The following is a 23086-nucleotide window of genomic DNA, read 5'->3' as shown; positions in this document are numbered from 1 at the left end:
AGGTCCCATCGTACATCAGCGATCTGATTAAACCATACGCTCCCTCTCGCTCACTAAGGTCCTTGGACCAGAAACTGTTGTTGGTTCCTCGCACCCGTTTTCGGACCAGAGGAGACAGATCCTTCCAGGCTGTTGCCCCCAGACTCTGGAACGATCTTCCGTTCTCCTTACGGTCACTGGACTCAGTTACTGCTTTTAAGGGTCAGCTTAAAACCTTTTTATTTAGTCAAGCCTTTTAAATGCACTTGTTTTACAGACTGATTCTACTGTATATTGTTGTATATGTATTGTTCACTGTAAGTTTTTTGTGTTTTTATTGTTTTATTCTGTGTTTTGTGAAGCACTTTGTGACCTCTGTCTGTGAAAGGTGCTATATAAATAAAATTTACTTACTTACTTACTTACTTACAATAAGTAAATAGATTTAATCTGGTCAAAACTACAGAAAGGAACCTTATGTAGCCTGCGCTTTTACTGTTTAACAGTCACAACTGAACCTGGGTTACCAGTTCCTTAACCCGCAGACAGAGGACACATAAAAATGTCCTAATTCTCTGTAGAGGGACAGACCTCATGTAAAAGCTCAGAAGCTCCAGAATTACCTCACCGGGGCGCCGAGAGGCATTTTAGGTTTTAACCAACTGTATTTTGGCATTGAAACTGGCAGGCACATTCTGCTCTCTGATTGGATAATTGTCTTGACGACCAAAACACCTTGACCATCAGTTTTTTGTAATCAAAAATAAATCAGCATTACAATTGTTGATTTGAACATGTTTAGCTCTCATCAGGGGACACAGAGAGGCCTGGTGGTAGCCAACCTATGGACAAGCCTGTACCTATATATCCAGCCTGTAAGGAGCAGCTATTGAGGAGTCAGTTGATCTTCCAGGACATCAATCCCTGTCTGTCTGGGCTGTTAACCACCTCTGGGCTGCACCATTGATCTCTGTAATTGTCTTGCACTCTTCAAAGGGAGTTGAGAGTTGGTTTGATCCAAGCTGTTTACTTTCACGGCCCCTATAGCCCAATTCTCAGCTCTCAGCTACTTCAGGCATGAGCTAGCAAATTATACTATATTACCTCGTGTGTGCATCTGTGTGTGCGTGTGTGGGCGTGTGATTGTATGTGTGTGTCTGAGAGAAGGAGTCAGACAAAGTGGCAGTGAAAGGAAGAGGCCCAGCGTTGCCTGTGGCCTTCCTGGGCCTGAGGGTGAGCTTGCAGCCTCCCTATTACATAAGACTGTGAACTGCCGACTGAGCATTCCTGCACTCTATCCACCACCGTTAAGATGTGAGACACATTTTTTTATTTATTTGACCTTTATTTCACCAGACGAAAAACAAAAACTAATTAAGATTAACACTCTCTTTTGTAAGAGTGTCCTGGCCAAGAGGCAGCAGCACAAAAGCATAACAATGACATTTGACATGCACTCAGAGGCCAACAACAAAAAGAGACAGTCTCAGATAAAACACAGATTGAAATCTTCATGTTCATTTAAAAACAAAACATCTCGTTTAATTAAACTCCCCATTTAATTATTGCGGTGGGCACACCGGGCATACAGAACACAGTGATGGGTCAGAGACCTTAAGTTTGTTATAAAACACAGTGCATCATGAAAAACACATGCAAAGCAGTTCAGACATAAATGTGGCAGTAACAAGCTTCTTACAGGCTTCAAATGACAAACATGATTTTATACTGAAATAAAAGGGTAATTTTTGGGGGATGCTCTTTGAGAACATCATGTATTTGGCCCTAAAGCAGCTTGGAGCATGAATAAAGCTCAGTTGAAAGTGCTGAGGTGACTAAGACTATCATCAGCATACAGGTGCAAGTTTGTTTGGGATATTTTTATCAAGGTCATCTATATAGATAATAAAAATGCGGCCCAAGAATTGTGCCTTCCCTGAGGAAACTTTTGAAAAGTATGATTTTTGTTTCTGACCTTTACACACTGTGCCCTGTCATACGGGTAATTTGCAAACCAGCCGACAGTGTGATGTGCGAGCCCAGTAAGCACATTATGGTCTACAGCGGGGGTCACCGAGGTCCAGTCTGCAAACCAAGGTCCGGAAGCCTTGTTTTTATGCCACTTTAATACAATAACATCTTATTATAATAGTTCTAGATCTTTTTCACAATTTAGCCAACCAGTTATTTATATTTTATATTGAATAGCCTAAACATTTTTTTAAAATGACTTTTTTTAGGTTATAGGTACAATATAGAGCTGACAGTTGCTGTGGAGCAGAATTCTGCTTTTGCTCTGCTCAGAACATCACACACTGGACTCAAAAACCTTTTACACCTTTACCTTCCTCTCTTGGCTCTACAAGCAAGAAAGATTGAGTGATACGACTGTTGCTCTCTGTGCAGTGCTTCTTTCTTATTTAGTCAGACAGGCCTAATAACAGACTGATCTCCCGCGCTATGAAAGCACTCTCCAGTCGCACTGCAATCTTACTCACGCGGAATACTGGTCGAGACGAGAAATGATCATCTCATAGCAGGGCGAGTTGAGGCAGTTTTCCAGTGGCAGCAGTCTTGTGTTTCCGCTGTTCGTGTGGAAAAAAACGCACATCATTTGGCAGCTTAACACGCAGAGAAAGTGTTTCTATCTTGTTATTTTTGATGCACATTTTGAAGTATCACCTAAATAACTAGAGCATCAAGCATTTTCCTATTACTGTGGAACCAGAACCACTCAGTATAACTTTTAACTACTATTTTTGTTAACTTTTCTTTAGTTACTACAACATTTAGAATAAGGCGCATATGTTTTTGTCTGTACGGGCTGCTGTGGGTTCGATTTAGACCACAGTGGCGATGTGACAAACAGGAAGTGGAGCTCAGCCGGGTGTCTACACAGTGACAAAATGATAAAGTGCATCTTCTCACAAACTGCAGCTCTCGGGCCTGAGTGAGGAAACCGCAGAGAGCGAGAGACGGAGACTTGGCCGACCACAGCGCTCCGGCAGGTCTGTCTGATAGCGCCTTGCAGTTCTGAAAAGACTGATAACAATCCCTTGCATCGAAGTGCCACGCCGGGCTCGGAACCGGTCTCACTTATTGACACAGACTCCCGTTATGAAGGAGAGTCCATCGGATGAGCTTACGTTTGCGCGGACGTAATTTGAATATAGAGAAGTCAATAGAGGAGCGGCGAGTAGTGCTTTACAGTGTGCTATGGGGGCCGCTAAAGCTGGTCGTGTTTACAGACTTGGTGAAGGGAGCCTTGATTTTTATCACCAGTCTGCAGCAGGGTTAGCCATTAAAGTTTATGGAGCAGAGCTGAGAGAGTGGAAAAGGCTGCGAGAGCGGCCTTCCACTCTACCAAGGGCGGCCCAATCCGAACCCAAGTTTCTCTTTGAGTTGGACTGCTTTTTTGAGGGGGGTACTATGCATAAATCCATTACAGTATCTTGTATAAAAGATAAAACTCCATCAACGTGTAGTAAAAAGTGGGGACACGGTGCTATACGGTTGTCCAGTGCTGAAGATGACAGCCGGCGTACACAGAGCAGCACTAAGGCCTAAGATTAGAAGGCATGCGTGTTTAAGGGGCAAGCGTTGACAAGCTGAAGAATGTCGGTGTGAGGTGTGCGTGCGCGTGTCTCTGCCTCACCTCTCATCCCTCTGCACAGTATCCTTTTGGAGGCTCAACCCCAAATTGGACGAAAGAAAAGAGCATATTATATTCGTCAGTCGTACTTTGCTCACATCTCGAAAGAGACGTTCCCTGAAGAAGATTTCTCGACGAAACGACCGTCTCTCTGCACGCAGTGAGTACCACCATTAGGCTTGAATCACACAACTCTCTCTCTCTCTGTGTTCAGGACTAATTTGGACTGTACTCACGGCTCAAATTTGAGTTTTCTAAAGGGGCAGTGTGTCACCTGCTTGTCTCCATGGAGATGCTGTTGCTTTGCCTACGGTATGGCCTTAAACTTCTAAACATCTGTCTCCATGGAGTCAAGCAGGTAGCACCAAGCAACACGTCAGCAATGGAAGCAAGGGAGAAAATGTAATACCATACTGTGCGTGCAGCTAATCGGACAAAGCAATAACCCTATATCCATGGAGACGGGCAAGTGGCGGGCCCCCGTAATTCCCATTACAAGGCAGCAATAATGTATGTGTATATTCTTAAACATTGCAATCCTTGTATAAGTTGGACAGCAACATATGCTTCAGTGATGGATTAGAATAAAGTACCCACGAGTACAAGTTATGCTAATTGTGCAAAAGTGCCCTCATTCTGCCAAAGCACCCGACGATCTTGGCACGTGAAGTAGTGAGTGAGGTGAATCGCTAATACCGTTTAGATATTCAGTTCATAACTTCATTTTGACGCGACGCGAGGCTTCGATGTCGCAGTGTTCTCGTTGCAAATGAAAACTTCAGTATTTTAGATTTTCTTCTTCCATCTCTTCCATTTGCAGCCTGTTGCCTCGCGCTATTACTCAACTCATTATCTGATTGAAATCTCAGAGTGCTAGAATATCTTACTTTGACGTACTGCTGATCTACAGGGGTAAAAATAGCACTCGAGCGAGACTTATTCAGTAGAAAATCCCAATCTGCACAATATGGAGATGGAATTTTCTTAGTTCTGCGATATCAAAGAGAATGCATGGATGATGAATTTGTTTGTCACTGCGGATGGTATTTCTGTGCAAAGGCTAATTAAACTCCCAAACAGGCTCGGTATTGACACATCACAGACACCGTTGCTCTACTTTTACCGACACTTAGATATCAAAATATTGATTCTGCTCTGAATTATACTGTAGCCTTTGTTGTTGCACCTTGTACCCTGCCTCATAATTTACTCTGGCTATGGATTTTCTGCTCAAAGCCTCCACGTGTCCTTATGGTAATTTATACACATAAAGAGCGCAAAAATGAGATAAGAATTATCAGTGGTTATGCTTGTATACATACATTAAGTCACAGAAAGCTATGCCAATTAGGAAGCCCATGTCTGCGATTTTACACCGTGTGTTCTTACAAGACTTGGGGAAAGATTAGCGAAATAGATACAAAAGGCAGCCATCTCGCCGATTTTATTGTCGCGTTCACACGTTGGCTTTTGTTTTTGTGTTCCAGTGCCTTTTCATAATTGGAAAAAAGTTACCCTTGAAATTATCAAAGCATGTAATGTCGGAGTTTACTTGAAGAACACATCAAAGTGGCTTATCTCCGTAGAAATCAGCATTGTTCCCGTCGGATAAGGGTTATTGCTCGAGGAATACAAGATTTAACCGAGCCTGGCAAATACAACCTAATTTAAAATAAAGTTGAGATCCAGCATTTTCACACTCCAGTTATATTATCTTTAAGACATGGCAAACGTGCAAATGTAGACGTTTGAAAACTATCATTATTCATTTGATTTTAGAAACACATCCTGAAAAATGCAACATAAAAAACTTGTATTGAATTTTTGCAGTTGCTCGGCTTTATAACTGTTTCTTCTTACATACAAGCAGCTCTTAGGGTCAAACGCAGACCGCTGTGTGCTGCCTCCATCTAATTATAAATAAAGCATGAAACAGGAAATGATGTTGGCTGTTAGCATGCTAGTTGTCGTTAGCATTACTGCGAGGGCAAGACTGCACATTGACTTCTAAACGTTGTGGAAAATGCTTATAAACTTGTTGTGGTGAATAATTAGTGATGCTTGGAATGCTTTTGAAAAATAAGGAATACTACTTTTTAGAATAACACTCTAAAAAGTAGTAGAAAACCAAGTGCTCGCTGCTTATGCTAATTGTGCCAAAGGGCACAATTAGCCATGACACAACGGAGCCGTAAGTTCATGACCCAGTGCGCTCATAACCGGGAGTGCAGTGAGGTCACAATAATAATAATAACCCTTTTCTGTTTAAGATATTCTCCCTTTCTCTTCCATGTTCACACTCGGCAAACGCAATGCAAGTAATTTAGCTAATAACACAAACTGTCTTCCTATACATCCCCCTATATAGTCACCTTGCAGAAGTTAGCCTTCTAGTAACGTTTTGTCATAAAATCAAGCTTTAATTCAAGATGTTTGGCTTCTTTTGTGACTATCAACTTGCAGACTGTTTTGGCTTTAACGACTTTGTGCAGGAACGTTTTAAGAATTGGGATTCCATTCTCCTTTAGGTTACAACGGAACGATCGCCTGTCGATGTACTTGGTCAGCTAGACACATAACGCATTACTTCTCACCTCGGATGGATGAAGGGAAATATGGCCGCTCAGTGCGCGTAGTGTAATGAAGAGGTAGACGGGAGAGGCCGCGCAGGTTAGCGCTGATGTAATAGCATCTTTGTCTCATTTTCAACAAATTCGGCGCAGGAGAATGAGGTCAACATGAGCCATCCAGGAGAGAGTAAGAGTGAAGGCGATGGTAATGATTTCATAGAGCAACGTTTTCGTTTTGAACCATTACATAAAACACAAGAGGGTTTTTTCCTTCTAATTTCAGTAGCAGTGTAGTTAGCCTCAATTCCCAACCGAATGTGGAAGTACATTATTCTTTGTCTAAGAACAACATTGTATTTGAGACCACCAGAGACATTTGCATAAAACCCCAAAAATGGTAATCAATGGTTCCAGACCTATTTCCCTTGAATGGAAGAGCTTGTTACTACTGCTTCATCTCCAACTCACATTACTTTCTTTACTTTATAACTGTAGAAAATAAGGCATAGTCAAAATAGTCTGCTCATTTTGCCATTTATTAGTTTATTCTTCAACAATTGGGCTGCAGACAACAGTTCATGTGCCCCAAGAGCGTTAGTAGAAACTTGCTTTTCTTATTTCCTATTATTGAGGCGCTACTGTGTCAAGAACTGACTCACCTTGGAATGTCTTGTTTATCAGTGTTCAGACGCCTTGCTACTTTTTGATGGAATACTTTTTGCCAGCAGTCACCTTCATTTTGATTATTTATTATCATAATGAGCACACATGCTGCTTAGAGCTTACATACAGTACACAGCCATAAAATTTTGGGGTACTTTTATGTTTTTCTCCAGTGCAGATATATTGTATAAGCTGTTTTTCAACGTTTGTTAGCATGCTACTGTTTGTTAATATTACTGTGTACTGTCCTTGGCGAGTTGTGAAAAGTGCTTATGAACTTGTTGCGGTTAAATAATACATTGGATAAGTCAGAAATATATGGGAACCGCTGCTAACTAGTTTTGATTTTTCACATTTTTAAGACTAAAATTAGGACATCACCTAGTAAACTTTTAATGATCAGTCATGGGGAAATGTACACTGAATCTCTTAGCTTCATAAACAGTTTATCTTATGATTAGAGAGATGTTAAGAAGTGAGAAAGTTTAGAGTTGCCTAAATTGTATATATTTTGAGTTTAATTCCTCTTAAAGTCCTCTGCCTGAATCAAACATGATGGTGGTGTTAAGAAGGGCTTGTGATGTACTTTTGACTTTTTGTGATATTACTTATTAAGCCTGGATGATATATGTGATATAAGTTTAAATTTTAATATACACATTTTGACATATTGTATATGACGATAAGGATCACTCTTCTTCTTTCTTTAATTATAGGCTTTATTTTGAGTTTACATTTTAACTAATGCAAATCTTTTTCAAGTTATAACAATGTAATATACCCTAAGATATTGATACTTTCATGTACTTAAATAAAAGTTGCCTGTGACATAACGTGTTCATATGGCACATACGTTCATAACACCATGGAGAAAGTACTTTGCTAAGTTTATTATTACTCTTGTTCTGGGCATTGTCTGTATTCCATAACTTCATAGCACATTGTTTTTCTATTAAAAGCGCACTAACAATGTAAAATACTCGAAGGTAAAGACTTTCTCTGCAGTAGGTAGCTTATTATTCTTCCCCACATGGAATCTAATAACAGTTGGTGCCACTTTCTGTTGGAATGCTTTCAAATAAGTCGAATATTTCCGACTTCAAAGTGGCGCATTAGCGGAGCAAAGATCCACTGTGCTTAATTCTTACCGCTTTGATCAGGGATTTGCCATGCATGTTGTTATTCAAAATACACTTTGTTCCCTCTAGAGATTTTGATTCACGCAAATTCTTATTGTATTGAAGAATTTCAGAGTAGGAGCTTATACACAGACGGGACATAAAAGTTTGGTGGAAGAATAGATTCCCATTAAAGACTCTTTACGCTGTGCCTCAGGTAGTTCTTTGGCAGGTATTGTATATACCCAGTAGTTATTTGTGTATTTGTTTAGGCGTTGCGGTTTGCATGCAGGTCGTCAAGTCATTGTGGTAAAGAAGACTTGAATTGAAAGTTTCCGCCCACACAGTATTTCTAAGGCATATCACTCTCACCCACCAAGCCTTGTCTTCTTGGCTCCTGGCTTGCGTTTCACCTAAATATGACATAGTTTGCTTCTATATATTGTAAAAAAAATCCGTACAGCTTTTCTGTTAAAAATCGACCGCTCTGCCATCATGAAAATCCACAAATAAAGCTTTTGCCACTTCATACTTAACCTCGGGTACACCAGGATTGCAATACTTATACACTGGACCTCAAAAAAAGAGCAGTTTCTCAAGTCTTATCAACAAAAGGCGGTGCTTGGGGGGGCAAACGTTTCATTGTGTTGGCCCGATGTTATTGAGTTCAAATGTACTGTAGATACTATTATCTCGACCTTTTAGTGTTCACACAGACCTGCGTTAGTTAGAAAATGTTCCATTGTTCGTAGCGAGCCGCAGCCTCCAGGGTTCTTATATAACCCGCATGACGAGGGAGCCATAAGTCCACAGAGTTATGCATTCTCGCTCTGGGCCAGGCTCTACAAGTAAATAATCCCACTGGTAAGGCTACAAGTGGAATAAACAGGTTTACAGCTTGTTATAAAATCCATTCGCTCTCTGCAGTTTTTCTTTGTGGGCAACTGTGAATGGAATAAAAGTTGGTTTAATTCATGTGTGTGTGCAGGTTATGAGGAGACTAAATTATGCACTATTAGCTTGGGGACAGTTGTGATTGACAAATGGGTGGACCAGAGCCCTGTCACTGAGCCTGACAGCTGACGGCCTCATGAACTGGACTGTCAGAATGTCTGTTTAGTGAATAATGCATACACTTTAAGTCGGGAGGCTGGCTGCGGCGCTCCCAAAATAAATATTAAAATGCCAACAACAGTACGTAAGCAGTGTTTGGTATTTAAGCTTCTTATTCGGCGCTTCCCGTCTGATACCTGCGTGTGGGTAATCATCTGATGAAAAGCCAGTTTCTGATCTTGATGATTAAAGATGTGCAAATTCTAAAAATAAATAAGCGCTGAGTCAAAAAGCTTTACGTAATTCTTTGAAAGTTCTTTTTACTTCTAAATCTGTCGAAAAACTCAACTAGGCTGAGTTTTAGTTGTGGGAAAACATGTATTTTCCAGGTGGTTGTTAGCTCCTTTTTCAAAATAATAAAGCTAATACTAATACAAATATGATGATATGATGGGATTGTATGAGCTTTTATCCATATTATAACAGTTTTCCTCATCATTACTGCACTCAGGATGATTTATGCATGTTTAAGTAATCATGAATCCTACATTTAAGGCTTAAGTGCTTATTTTCAATCCCCGCAATGCCTACTTACTTATTGAAAAGATGTAGTCTCTGGGTTTTACACAGTGCTCAGAAAAAGTTTTAAATCTGCTGGTAGCTAGCGAAAAAATCAAGTATTTCTAAAGATTAGCATTCGTAAGCATCTCTAAATACAATCCGAATACGCTTGTGGAAGAAAAAAGGTGAAATAACTTGAAATGACACTTATTGAAACTCTTCGCTAATACTTTTAAAAACACCATAGCATTAGATAGCGTTACTAATGCACAAGTGTTTACTGCGGATAAACTGATATATTTGTTCTTCAGAGAGTGTTTTGTCCTATTGTGCATGCTGTAGCTGCTCTGGGTGATAAGGCCCTGTGTAGTCTGCGTCCTTTGTTCTACATGAAGTATTTGTCTTCCTGTGAGACCAGAGTAAATGAAACCTACTTAATCCAATGTTCAAAGTCACCTAAGTGCATTCTAAGCTTGATATGTTATTTAAGAATTACCGTATTTTCCGGACTTTAAGTCAAACCGGAGTATAAGTCGCATTTTTGGGGTAAATGTATGTGATAAAATCCAAGAACAAGAACAGACATTTCATCTTGAAATGCAATTTAAAATAATAACAGATTAGAGAACATGTGAATAGGTGTACGTATGCTAACGCTAACACCTTCAGCTACATGAGGCACAGACAACAAACTGTGGTAAGTGTCTGGTATGTTAACGTAACATATGAACAGTTATTCAGATAACTATAGCATAAAGAACATGCTAACAAGTTTACCAAAGCATCAGTTTTACCCCAAATCACTAAATCCATTGAATTCTTCTTCCTCTGTGTCACTTCTAAACAACTCCACAAACTCTGGAGGTAGAGGAAGTTCATTCTTCTTCTGCGTCGCTTAGAGCCTAGAGCGCCCTCTTGAGGTTGTCAGTGTTGTATAAGTCGCACCAAAACTATGAAAAATGACCGTAATAGTCCATAAAATAGTGGTAGATTGTAGCTATGGGCTTATTTGCGTACGATGTCCCGCAAACTAGTGCACATTTCCCACAATGCACCTTGAAAAGTAGTGTGCAGCGATGGGCACTAGACCGATCACTGTAGACCACAATGCATTGCGATAGTCGGAAAAAACAACAGCAACAGGATGAAGCGGAAGAGCTGTTTAAAAGATCCATGACTTGTCTGGTGATTGTTTGTCCTTAAATATGTACGTGCCAGGCAGATTTTCGCCGATAGTTATAACATAAATCTATTTTTATTTGAGTTTTGCAGACTTTTTCACTCGGACGCCAGAGTCATGTGAGAAAGTAGCAGGCTGAGTGTCTGAATCGCTCTGTGATTGAGTGCACTAAAAAGTCTACAAAATAGTGCAGGACTATGTAGTGAATGAGGGGTCAGGGGACGAGAGTGGACATTCGGACGCAGCCAATGACAACCACCCCACTGTGGCATCTGGCATTCCAGCGGTTTCCCATGCAAGTACTAACCACGCCCATCTTAGCGTCCAAGATCTAATGAGCTTGGGCATTGACAGGTCGCTGTGTCGAATTATTGCCTTTCTCAACCTGATTGATTGTATTTCTTTTGACAAGAACAGTGTCGATAGTAATATTGTCGTTATCGGAAACACTTATTTTTTCTTACGACTGCATGATTTTGTATTGCGTTTGCGATTCGCGATATATGTTTTAAAAGTCGGATTCTGTTCAAAGTACATATGGCACAACTCCGGGAACATTTGACATTGACATTTGAGAGATGACGGAAATATAAGCACCTTAATTTCAGAAGAATCACATGCATTTCAGAACATGTTTGTAACGTTTTTAAATAAAGAAATCCTTTGACCATTTGATCAGTCACTAACATTGAGTGATTTCAATGCAATTGCGACAATGTGCAACCCTAATCGACTTCTAATATCAGTAATACGAACAGATTCAGAACCTTAATTGTGCATCCTTTAAGTTGTAAAGGAAATATTGCACACTTCCCAACATTGCCCTACTTTTCCTTCCACGACTGACTGCATATGGTGCAAGCCACTTTGTGTGCGAATAGTCATATTGTGTTTCTTTTCCCTGTTAATGGAAGTAACCATAACAAGTGTTTCTTTCCTCTCGGCCATCTGAGTCACAGGCTGCTGCTGCTGCTGCTGCTGCTGCTGCTGCTGCTGCTGCTGCTGCTGCTGCTGCTGCTGCTGCTGCTGCTGCTGCTGCTGCTGCTGAAGTGTGACAACTCTTGCCCTCTCTCGCTCTCTCTTTCTCTCTTTCTTTCTTTCTTTCTTTCTTCACTCTCTCCCATCTCTCTCTTTCTGTCCCCCATTACTCCTTAATGTCTCTTACTCTTTTCTCTGTTCCTATCTTGGTTTGGACCCAATAATTGTCTGTCTTCCTTCCTTAGGGTCTTTTCCTCTCCGTGCTCCCTCCTCCACTGGCTGGGCAGCATATTCTACCCTCCCTCTCTCTCCTTCGCCTTGCACGCTTGCTCTGTCTCTCTCTCTCACCCTCCTCTCTCTCTCTCTCTCTCTCTCTCTCTCTCTCTCTCTCTCTCTCTCTCTCTCTCTCTCTCTCTCTCTCTCTCTCTCTCTCTCTCTCTCTCTCTCTCTTTGTCTCTCTCTCTCTCTCTCTCTCTCTCTCTCTCTCTCTCTCTCTCTCTCTTTGTCTCTCTCTCTCTCTCTCTCTCTCTCTCTCTCTCTCTCTCTCTCTCTCTCTTTGTCTCTCTCTCCCTGTGTCAGCCCGCCATAGCAGCAGCCGCAACAGCGCTAGTAGCTGACTGTAGCCAGCTTTCAGTCACTCGCACGCTGCAGTCCGCCCATATGTTTACAATGAGTGCACCAGCTGAAAAGAAGGAAAGTCTGCGCAGCTGAAGAGAAACAGTGCCGTACAGGAAGAATATCCTTGGACTAACTTAACTGGGGATCGGGATACGTCTCCAAGCTCATTAAGTGGACAGAAGAGACACAACATCCCCCCCACTGCTTCTTATTTCCACTCTTTTGGCTCACTTGCTCTCACCGCTCTCTGGACCGCGCTTACCAGAACTGTAAGTAGATCACTTCCTTCTGCTGTAAATATCCGACTCCTCACTCCGCGTGCCACTTTTTCAAAAATGACAGTCCGCTATAATTTGTGGCCGCGATTGCGTGTCAGCATAAATGGCAAGTCATGGCACCGCTAATGACTTAATTAGGGCAATTTGTAAAGCCCGATTTGTTGCAAGGGAGCGAAGTGTTCATGCGGACACGGCTGACCTCCCCGTGCAGTAAATCTTTCCATATTCATAAATGTTTGCCAGCTGTCTGCGTGCAGTGAGTGCCCGGACTTGTCTCAGCTGCCGTTGGTGTTTGAAATGTCATCGGTGTAGCTTGGAGATGAATGTCCTCTCTTCTATGTATCCTCTGCAGCAACACAATGGGAATGTTCAAATACAAGTGTTTCTGTTGTAGCAGTCACAAAAGATGAAGTATTAAGACTGCAGGGTACAAGGGGGAGAAAGCATGCTTTTTCAGATTTCTAGATTGCATTATGAATAACAAAATGCAAAGTAGTGGAATTAATAATATGCGGAGAGCTTAGGCTTCTATAATGTAATCTATTCTACTTACAGTGTCCAAAGTTGTAATCATGTGTGAGAATACTGTGCAAACACAAATTCTTAAAAATAAATAATAGATATCTTGTGTTGTCTGAACTCTCAAACCAATCAAGCCGTTTCTTCTTGGCAGAGTTGGTTGGCCAAGACCATTATTTGCAGCCTCATGCTACATTTATCAAGCCAATGAACTAATAATCGCTCATCACTCACGTTGCATCATCTCCTGATTGAAACACAATGCAGTGCAGCTAACATAAAGGAACTAATCTTGTTAAAGATAGCTCCCAGGATGTTTTTAGAAAGCAAGTACTAGCATTTCTACAGTACCTCCTTCTGTGTGTCTGTGTGTGTCTGTGTGTGTGTGTCTGTGCGTGCGTGCGTGTGTGTGCGGGAGTGAAGAATGAACAGGCAGAGACAGATAGTACACGGTGGGAGTGAAAGTGTGTGTGTGTGTGTGTGTGTGTGTGTGTGTGCGTGCGTGCGTGTGTGCGTGCGCGCTTATGCGTGTGTGTGCGCGTGTGTGAGCCTCGCTGTCACCCCAGGTGTGCAGAAAATCAATAGATGTCCAGCTCTGCTCAGACCATTTACCTCTGCCAAGTGATGACCAGACCCAGGCCTTCAGAGCTCCCACAGACCAGTGATGGGTTCGCCTGGAGCTCTCCATGGGCTTCTTCAATCGGCCTCTCATGTTTCTGCCACTTTTTACCGGCTGTAGTTATATTTAGTCCACACTGAGTAAAAGGCGTTGTTTATTCATTGAGGAATGAAGATGAAGGGCATACATGAAATTTTTATTCAGCTGCAATCAAAGCGGCATCTTGGGTAAATGCTCTCTCACCTGCAAGTCTTAGTTTGCTGAAAACGTCTGAATCATGGACAGAAATGTGATATTATTGTGTCTAAAAATGTTTTTGCGCGATTTGCAATGTTGGAATTTCAAATTGTTTTAATGCTATAAAACAAACTATACCTACATCAACAAAGTGCTTGATGCGACTGTGGAAAACGAGGTTACAGCTACCGTTTGTGAAAGAAGCTACTAAGCCACTGTGACATAATAATAGACAATTACTGAGCTCAAAATGCCTTGTGACTGGACTCGGTATCATTGCTGCAGCCACCATTTTATTCTTGACCCTTTTCTTCTTTGAAATCATCACCCGATCACAACTTTCACGGAGGAGTCGCCTGACGAACGCCATGAATCAAAAGTTCCCGCAGTTGCGCTCGTAGCAGCACGGTGCGTGAGTCAGGGGATCGCGTCGGTGCCAAGATGGATGGACGGGAGGAGAGAACCGGAGCGCGTGAGAGCAGAACGGAGCAAGAGCGTCATAATCAATCCTCCGTGATCCTGGAAGAGCATCGTTTGTCTTCTGTCTTCCCCCCTGCTATCGGCCCCCGTCTCTCGCTCCCCCATGTAAAGAGGAGACGTCTCAGGAGCTTTTAAAGGCTTCATCGTGAGGGGCCGTAAAAAGATGCTAAGGAATGGATTTCTAACAACATTTACAAGGCGTAGGCGTGCAGATGTAATGGCTACATGGGGATAGAGAGTTCTGCCTCTGCAAATGATAGAGAACTGCAGGGTTACCGGCCGGACCGGGGTCGCTTGTGTTACCGGCCGGACCGGGGTCGCTTGTGTTACCGGCCGGACCGGGGTCGCTTGTGTTACCGGCCGGACCGGGGTCGCTTGTGTTACCGGCCGGACCGGGGTCGCTTGTGTTACCGGCCGGACCGGGGTCGCTTGTGTTACCGGCCAGACCGGGGTCGCTTGTGTTACCGGCCGGACCGGGGTCGCTTGTGTTATCGGCCGGACCGGGGTCGCTTGTGTTACCGGCCGGACCGGGGTCGCTTGTGTTACCGGCCAGACCGGGGTCGCTTGTGTTATCGGCCGGACCGGGGTCGCTTGTGTTACCGGCCGGACCGGGGTCGCTTGTGTTACCGGCCGGACCGGGGTCGCTTGTGTTACCGGCCGGACCGGGGTCGCTTGTGTTACCGGCCGGACCGGGGTCGCTTGTGACACTTTTTTATTCTAAATTATATGAGGCTTTTTTAGTAACACCGGAGTCTACCCGGGTAGAATTGTCTAAATTGTTCTTGAATTTGTGTCACTTAATTTCAAAAAGAGATATATCGAAGAGACATCGGTCATGATGGTTAAGTACTCGTGCAGTAATAGAAGACAGATGTTAAAGTAAAACAAACTGTAGAAGCTACACTATGGTAGAAGTATGGTTCCTTCAAATACTTATCAAGTTAGAGGAAATGTTATCATTTTATCACAGGAAAAGTCTCATTACATTATTGCAAAATGAGTCCATTGAATACATCCAATGAAATTTCCCCATGTGGGACAATAAAGGAATATCTTATCTTAACACAAAATTATACAACAACAAAAAGGGCATTATTGTTTAGTCTGAACTCTTAGAAAATGTGCATGCCATCAAACCAATCAAGCCATTTCTTCTTGGCAGAGTTGGTTGGCCAAGACCATTATTTACAGCCTCATGCTACATTTATCAAGCCAATGAAGCCATTTCTTTAACAAAATGAGTCTACAATATTAGATTGACAGTTCCTGCACTGTTGAAAATTTTAATCGCAGGACTTGTCCTTCCCTGACAGTGGTGTATGCCTTAAAAAAAATCTACCAATTGCACTACACAGTTGCACATATGTTGTTTTATGCCAGTGCTGAAGAGGCACAAAACTAATGTTAACTAAAAGTGGTCTTGCATTTAGCTGGTCAACAGAGTTGGCAGCGTGGATAGACAGACTAGTCTTATTAGCCGGAAGCAGTTTAAATTAGTCAGAATAGTCTTTGTTTTTTATTTTTTAAATGTGCTTCTTTTAAATGCCCTTTTGACCAGTGAAAAATGATTATTGACTAAACAGTGACTTGCACCCTGCATAAAAGTCGGCCTGCATGTCATAGAAGATCACAAGAAAAGTGGTCTGAGAGTGAACTAATCTATAATATACAGATATAAGCTATGGAGCTACAAAAAACAAATTCACAAATAAAAATGACAAAATATTAACAATTTGCTGTATATAACTGAATATTTCTACTGTTTTCTTTTAAATGTTTTTTAATGGTGCACTGTGTAATGCTTAATTGGTCCAGGAGGGTTCCATCGTAGAAAAGGATTCAGTGCAGTCTTCCAGACAAGACCACACGCTTTGAAAATACTGTACAAAGGTTGTGATTGACAGGCAGATTAACCAATCAGAGAAACGCATGGTCCGTTCATGTCAAAACAATCATGTGGCTTACAAGGAAAAAAGCGAACGAAAATAATACTGAGAACTGATAAATGTCAACAAGCAAAGCACTAAACTCTATCAATCCTCATGAGGTAAGATAATTTACCTCAGATACCTTTAACATGTCATTGTTAAATAACATGTTAACATTGTTAATCTATTTGTTTACACTGCTGTTTCACTTCAAGATAATCTTCTTTGTTACCCTGCCCTGTAATGTGCCATAGCAATCCTTGTTTTCTGACTGCATCTCCTTTGTCACTGATGAGTACATCATTTGACTGGCCTGTAGTTTAGTATGGATTATGTGAGAGAAAGAATTGTCCTAAAATACAGGAAATTACATCTAATTTTCCCAACATTTCACAAAGTCAATTTATTTATTTTTTTAAAACATATTCTAAAGGTTCATAATGGGATATGGTTATAATATATAATGCATATAATATAGTTAGCATTGGGGCCGAGTCAACTTAAAAGTGCTTGAATCATTTCTTTGAAAAGCTGTACAAACCTTGTATCCATTTTCACTTCGTCGAGCTTGTTCAGGAGCTTGATTTTAGGTGAAAGAAATCAGCTGGAAATGCCTTTTGCAAGGTATGGTTGACGTGTCACTCAGCTTTGCTTTAGCCATTTCCAAACGTCTTCTCTGCTGCTTTGTGGTTTGTGCTTTGATTTTGTAGTCACAAAAAGCTGGCTTTCAAAGTATTGCCCCAATAATTACTTATTTAGCTCTGAATAATCTTTCACATAAGCTTTCATTAATCTTTTGCCAGACAGATTGATTTGGTTTCTATGCACGGTGTAATGGGTCCCTCATTATAAATTTTATCCTCCTGCTCTCAGTGTTTCTGCCACCAACCTAACTCAAACATAGTAGTCTAATCCTCCAACTGGGTACTCATTACCAAGATCCTAAATTGAGACGTAGAGAAGAACTCACAGCAGCACGAGTCCACATTAACTTTCTATGGGGACAACATCGCAGTGATGGGGAAATTGCACTACTGTACCAAGCTCACTCACTGAACATGTTTCAGAATGAATCGGCCTTGATTTCTGTCACTCTGATTCTGGTCCTTTACAGACAAACAACTGTGCAGAAATGCAGTTTCCACATGTTTATCCTCCAACAGCACCTCTGATGAAATGTAACAATAATGCATTTGGTTTGTATCACTTTTTTGACACTCAAAGACGCTTTACATGGCATTAATAATTCACTCCACACCTGGTGGTGGTAAACTACTAATGTAGCCACAGCTGCCTAGGGGCAGACTGAAGGAAGCAAGACAGCCAATCTATATCCTCAGCCCCTCCAACCACTACTGAGAACTTTGACCTAGATATTCTCATGTCACTCTCATAACCACTCACTGTGTACTTTTTAATTGACTCTAAACTGAAGAAATAATCTTAAGGCTGATGCAAATAACACATCACATCTGACACAAATAACAGCTTTTTAAACTATAGTTAAACTGCACGAAGATGGACTCAGAATCAGGACAATGCTGTACTGTTTAACCTGTATTTAACAAACAAAGACCATGAGAACCATCCTTGCCTCATAGACTAAAAGTTTGACACCACCAATCATTCATGCTCACATAAGTGAAGTGTCTTGCTAGCTCTTGAGATCTGACGAGATTGGGCACTGACAAGAAGGTATTTCCACCATTGTACAGTATGTACATTTCAGTTCCTTCTTTTAGTTCTCCATCAACAAAATACCCATTCAAGTTGTTATTGTTGTAGCACAGTTTTGTACAGAGAAGAGTTCATCATTGCTGACATCAGAACTCTTGAACTTGCTCTATTAGGTGTGAGTGGAGCCATATTAATGGTTTTCAGACTTTCAAGATGGTTGGGAAGGCCCCTGGGTGAAAGAGGAGATGAAAAGGAGAGTGAGAATTCTGTTGTGGGAGTAGATGTTTCAGGGGGGACCTAAGGGTGGTCTGAGGGCAGGGGCGATGGCAGGGGTGCTGTTGGGCCTGTCACAGACGGGTCCTATGTCTGTGATGCGGACCCCAAGGGAGAAGGAACTGATGTTGGGCCAGGGCGGGTGGAGATTGTTGTGGTGTTGCTGCTGATGAGTCCTTCACTGGAGGCGATTGTGGAGCAATTGGAGCTGAATCCTTCACTGGGGTGGGTGGAGCCTCTCCTGGTGAATCCTTTGGTGGAGAATCTGGTTGTTGTGGTGCTGCTGATGTTGAAACACTGGCTGTCTCTTCTCTTACTTTCTGTCCTGGCCCTGTCCGATGCCTCAGAGCGTGGAGCAGGTTCTATGACGACACCCTCACTCCACCTCTGCATAGGTGTGGGCCATTTCTCATGAAGTTTCAATGTAGTGCATACTCTTTGAACAGACATGTGTTAACAGACAACTGTTTATTTTCCTGTCTAAGTTTGGAAAAGGTCCACTTATGAATGCCTTGATTTCCACTCAATCACGCACCTTGAATACATGTTCCCATTGTATGTCCACTGCACCCATGTGCACAATCAGTGACGTTATCTCTGACTCTGGTGCTGGAGAAGCAACAAGTTTGCATTCTTCCATGCTTCACACCACTGACAGCGCCGTCTCCAACCGGATCTCACTGGTATGACCTTAACAGACAGGTTCGCTCTCTGCTGCCTTCCGTTTTCTCTTTCATCAGTCTCTAATAGTTGTAAAAAACAGTTTGTGAGCTGTATTTTAGGTGACTTTACATTATCTTTGTATCTCTTTGGCTTAAAGTTGGTGCAAAGCTGGTTTTTACCATTTTGGAAACGACAGAATCACTCCGGGGTTTTGATTGAAAGTAGCTGTTTTTCTTTCTGACCACGGGATGACTCATGAATTTCTAGTTGATTGTTCCGAATTCCGACTGCATTCACAAGAGTTCGCTGGCTCGTCGGATAGGTTGTTAAAACTGTAAAAATGATCTTGATATCCTTGGTTTACTTACAAAAGTCATAATTCAAGATTTATGAAAGACAAACACTGATAAAAAAAAAAAGCTAAGTAGCAAGCTGGAATAAGCAAGGAAAGCGTCTGCGCTCTTCGGTAACAGGAAGTAAACTACCAGTCAGTACAAAACACTGTGCGTCACCATTGTTGTTGCTATTTGAGTTGGTGGTGCACTCTGGGACCTGGATTTTAAAAAGTTCAGTTATTAGACCCTTCTGAAACGCTCGCTCCATGTGGATAATACCGGATTTAGACTAAAATATCTTTAGTTTAGCTTTGTGTGGACGGGGCCAGATGCACGCAGTAACTTTATTAACGGCAGTAGCACTTAGGTAGGTTTTCAGCCTTTATGGACTAGATGTTTATTCAAATTTAAGGCAAGCTAATTTAACAACAACATGGAGGTTGAATATTGGCCAAATGGCTGAGAATTTAAGGGAGTAAATAATTTGCTGCAGCATTGAATATAAACTCTTTTTTTTTTTCTTCATCCAGCTGCATGTGGAGCCTGGCATCCGTGCTATCCACTCTGCCATCAAGCTACGCTCCTAGCCTTTTCCAAAACTCTGGTATTATCGTCATATCCTATATAAGTCATACATATATAAGTAAAATACCAAAAGCTAATTTACATTCTCCCTCACGACCAAAAGTCAACCTTGGTTTGATTTTCAGAGGGGAGATAAAAGGGTTTTAACTGTTGCCAGCACAATATATACACACATTTTCCCGTTTGCATGTTCTCTGTATAGAAGAAAGGCGAGGACTGAAACTACACAAAGGTTCGAGTGTTTTCTGTTGGCAGTGTCGATGTAATCTTCTGGGCATGCATCAATCTGAGCATTAGTGCGGTGGCTTTAATTAAGAGCTGCTTCTGTACCTTTTGAAATACAGTGCTGTACGTGCCATCACCTTTGTACCTGTTGTACTCGCTCTGTGTTCTCGAATAGCTCGGAGTGCGTTGTGTCCTTGCTCCACTCACTCCACTCTCTCTCTCTCGCTCTTCTGCCTGCATATAGCTCACAGTCGCAATATCAAAAGTAGGTGAGATGCTGGTTGAATATGAAAAATGTTTTTTATCTACATAGCATAAGCAATATCTAATCAAAATGTAATGTTCGAATGTCACAACATCAACAAGTAGTATTATCAAAGGGGCAATATCGGGCAAGGACAATGGTGCAAATGCCTCTTTTTCTTTAACATTTTTACTTGAATATACAAAGAACGCCGGCCTGTTTGAACCGTTGATGCGCTCCTGGTTGTTTGTGATCAGAGTTAGGCCTGGACTATTCTTAAGTAACAGTTTTTCTGGAAGGATACATCGGGCACAAAGACAATTCAGGTCTACAACAAAGAAAAGCCCCGTTATTAGAGTCACGTGGTGCTTTCAGACCTTGGCGTCAAAGGCGTCTACATCTATGGTGGACGCAACAAGGCCACAAAGTGTACTTTTTAGTGGTGTTTGTGGTGTAGTGTGTGTAGCCCCTTGACTGTACAGCACCCTGTCAGTTTCATATAAGTACCTGCAAATTACCTTATCTTGTTTTCAGCTTTGTGTTTGTACTTAATAGTGACTGTCTTGCCAGTTTGAATTTGTCTTGAGCTAACCTCCTGTTATTGATGGGCTCAGTGCTCCCTCTTTGTACATGACCTAGTTGTGGTGTGCTGACACCTCGTTCATATCATGCCTGCAGCGAACACTGTCAGTGAGGCGAGGGAAAAGGAGACCAGACAAAGTGGGATGCTGGAATCCGCTCGCATCTGTGACACTGGACAAACAAGAGGAGGAGTCTTTGGGCTTTATAGACCACTGTTTCACAAATGTATGTTTTTTCTTTGGATCCACTTTTCAAAAATATATGTCAAATTGTTTTGTAAAGACATTATTACCTTATATACTACAGTTTCTTTTCCATTGGAGCGGTGGAGAAGATTGGTACAGTCAGAAAGTGTTCAAATGCGGCTTCAGGTCCTCTCTGCGGGAGGAGCTGTGCACTCTAGACATGAGAGAGAATGCAAACTGAGCTGAAATATAGATATAAACCAGAAAAAAATACTTCTCACCATACGTTGACTTGATCTTGTTATAATCCACCTCACGTTGAACTGACATGCTTAGAATAACAAAACTCTTCGACATTAGCAAGAGCGGTTTCCTGTTTATCAATGTATGAATGTATGCACTTGCTTTGAGATTAAACACCAGCTAAATTCACTGCATTACATAAAAATACTTTAAAACAGGGTGCAGAGGCACAGAAAGGTGACACAAATGCACAAAATGCCTTTTATTTTACTCATTATTTTACTTTTTAAGTCTTGCAGAGTTGAACTTGCAATGCTCTGGTCTGCTCACAGCATGCGATCCACTCGACCTCCGAGCAACATGCAAAATGGTTTCTAATATTAAAATTCACAATTCAGGTATGATTTAGAATTCTGGTGAAGCCAATTGCTGATGTAGCAGACCCCTGTGCCCTGGACCTTTAGTATGGAAAGGCTCTTGTAATATTAGTCAAACAACTCTACAAACTGAGATACTGCTGCACCGCGTCTGCAAAATCAAACTCTCATTACAAACTGTTAATTAGCAAAACCTGTTAATTAGCACTACTTCTATATAACACCCTATAAAACAATCCCACTAAAGTTAAAGGTGCACTGTGTACATTTTGGGCATACATTTATCAATCACCCATTCATTCAATTACACATTTTCTTAAGCTAAAGACACAGGGGAACACCTCTCCACAGATCTGACCTGTAACGTGGCCTGGTGGCATTGCCTGCTAATATATTTACTGCCCTACTGTGGAACATTCTAGGCAAAAGCAATATAATCTCGATGGAGACAAGAAGGTCTTCACCTCTAGAGAGGTTACATACTGCACCTTGAAGTGCCACTGATTTATGATGACATGAAAACGCAACTATTTATAGAAAATGTGCTTTTGCAACTGGCCTCGTGTATCTATACAGTTCTACATTGTTTCATAGGTACTTGAACCTTATACACATATATCCTCGCTAAAAACCTCTTTCTTTTCCATTTCAGAGCAGCTTCCTGGGCTCGGCTACATTTTCCTTAAGCGATCTCCTGGGGGCAAAAGATGAACGGCTAACCTTGAGTCTCAGGTGAGTCCGCGCCTACGAGTCGTACGCACACCTACACGCTCTAGCTGCATCGCCCCCCAACAGTCCAACATCAACCCAACTTAACACTTCTAAATATACTATCTTTTAACCGAAGCTGACGGACCAAGTCGACCATCAAACTCTTCTGCGCAGGGAGAGACTGAATCCGAACGCAGATGATGCAAAAGAAGCCCAGGCACATCACAGTAGCTGCCAGCAATGTTTGTTTCTCCCGTCTAATGTAAACGTGTGGGAATACTAGACTGTGATCGTGATTTTGGCTTCTCATACCGAATGGGGGCTGGAGTACACTTATCAAGTCTGAACGCGAGTTTGACGAATCGTTTCAAGCAGATTCAGCACCTAGACACTGGCGTTTGTTTTGTCGCTGGTAAGAAGAGGGAATGAAAACTGTGGAGGCTGACGGTGTTGCTGCTGCGGTGGAATCACGTGTATGAAGCGCTCATGTAGGAAGTGAGTGGTGCAAACTTGGGTCCTCCTTCGAGGCTGGCGCCCATTGACTTTCTATTGA

At 41.8% G+C, this 23086-nt stretch overlaps 1 protein-coding gene across 4 annotated transcripts in view; it reads left to right on the top strand.

The window, feature by feature from the left end:
* Positions 1-23086, top strand: part of inpp4b (inositol polyphosphate-4-phosphatase type II B) — a 204293-nt gene that overhangs the window by 35789 nt on the left and 145418 nt on the right. For 3 of the 4 annotated variants that reach the window (XM_072462537.1, XM_072462536.1, XM_072462535.1), the window contains exon 3: positions 22475-22554. In XM_072462537.1, coding sequence (XP_072318638.1) covers positions 22475-22554 — 80 coding nt within the window. Of the gene's footprint in view, positions 1-12579; positions 12642-22474; positions 22555-23086 lie in introns of those variants that run through there. The other variant, XM_072462538.1, reaches the window with a different exon arrangement.

The sequence above is a fragment of the Eucyclogobius newberryi genome, unplaced genomic scaffold, assembly GCF_026437365.1.
Source record: "Eucyclogobius newberryi isolate DKJ021-1_F unplaced genomic scaffold, fEucNew1.0.hap1 SCAF_4, whole genome shotgun sequence".
Lineage (NCBI taxonomy): Eukaryota > Metazoa > Chordata > Actinopteri > Gobiiformes > Gobiidae > Eucyclogobius > Eucyclogobius newberryi.
The sequence above is the reverse complement of the archived record's forward strand: the minus strand, read 5'-3'. Positions and strand labels throughout refer to the sequence as shown.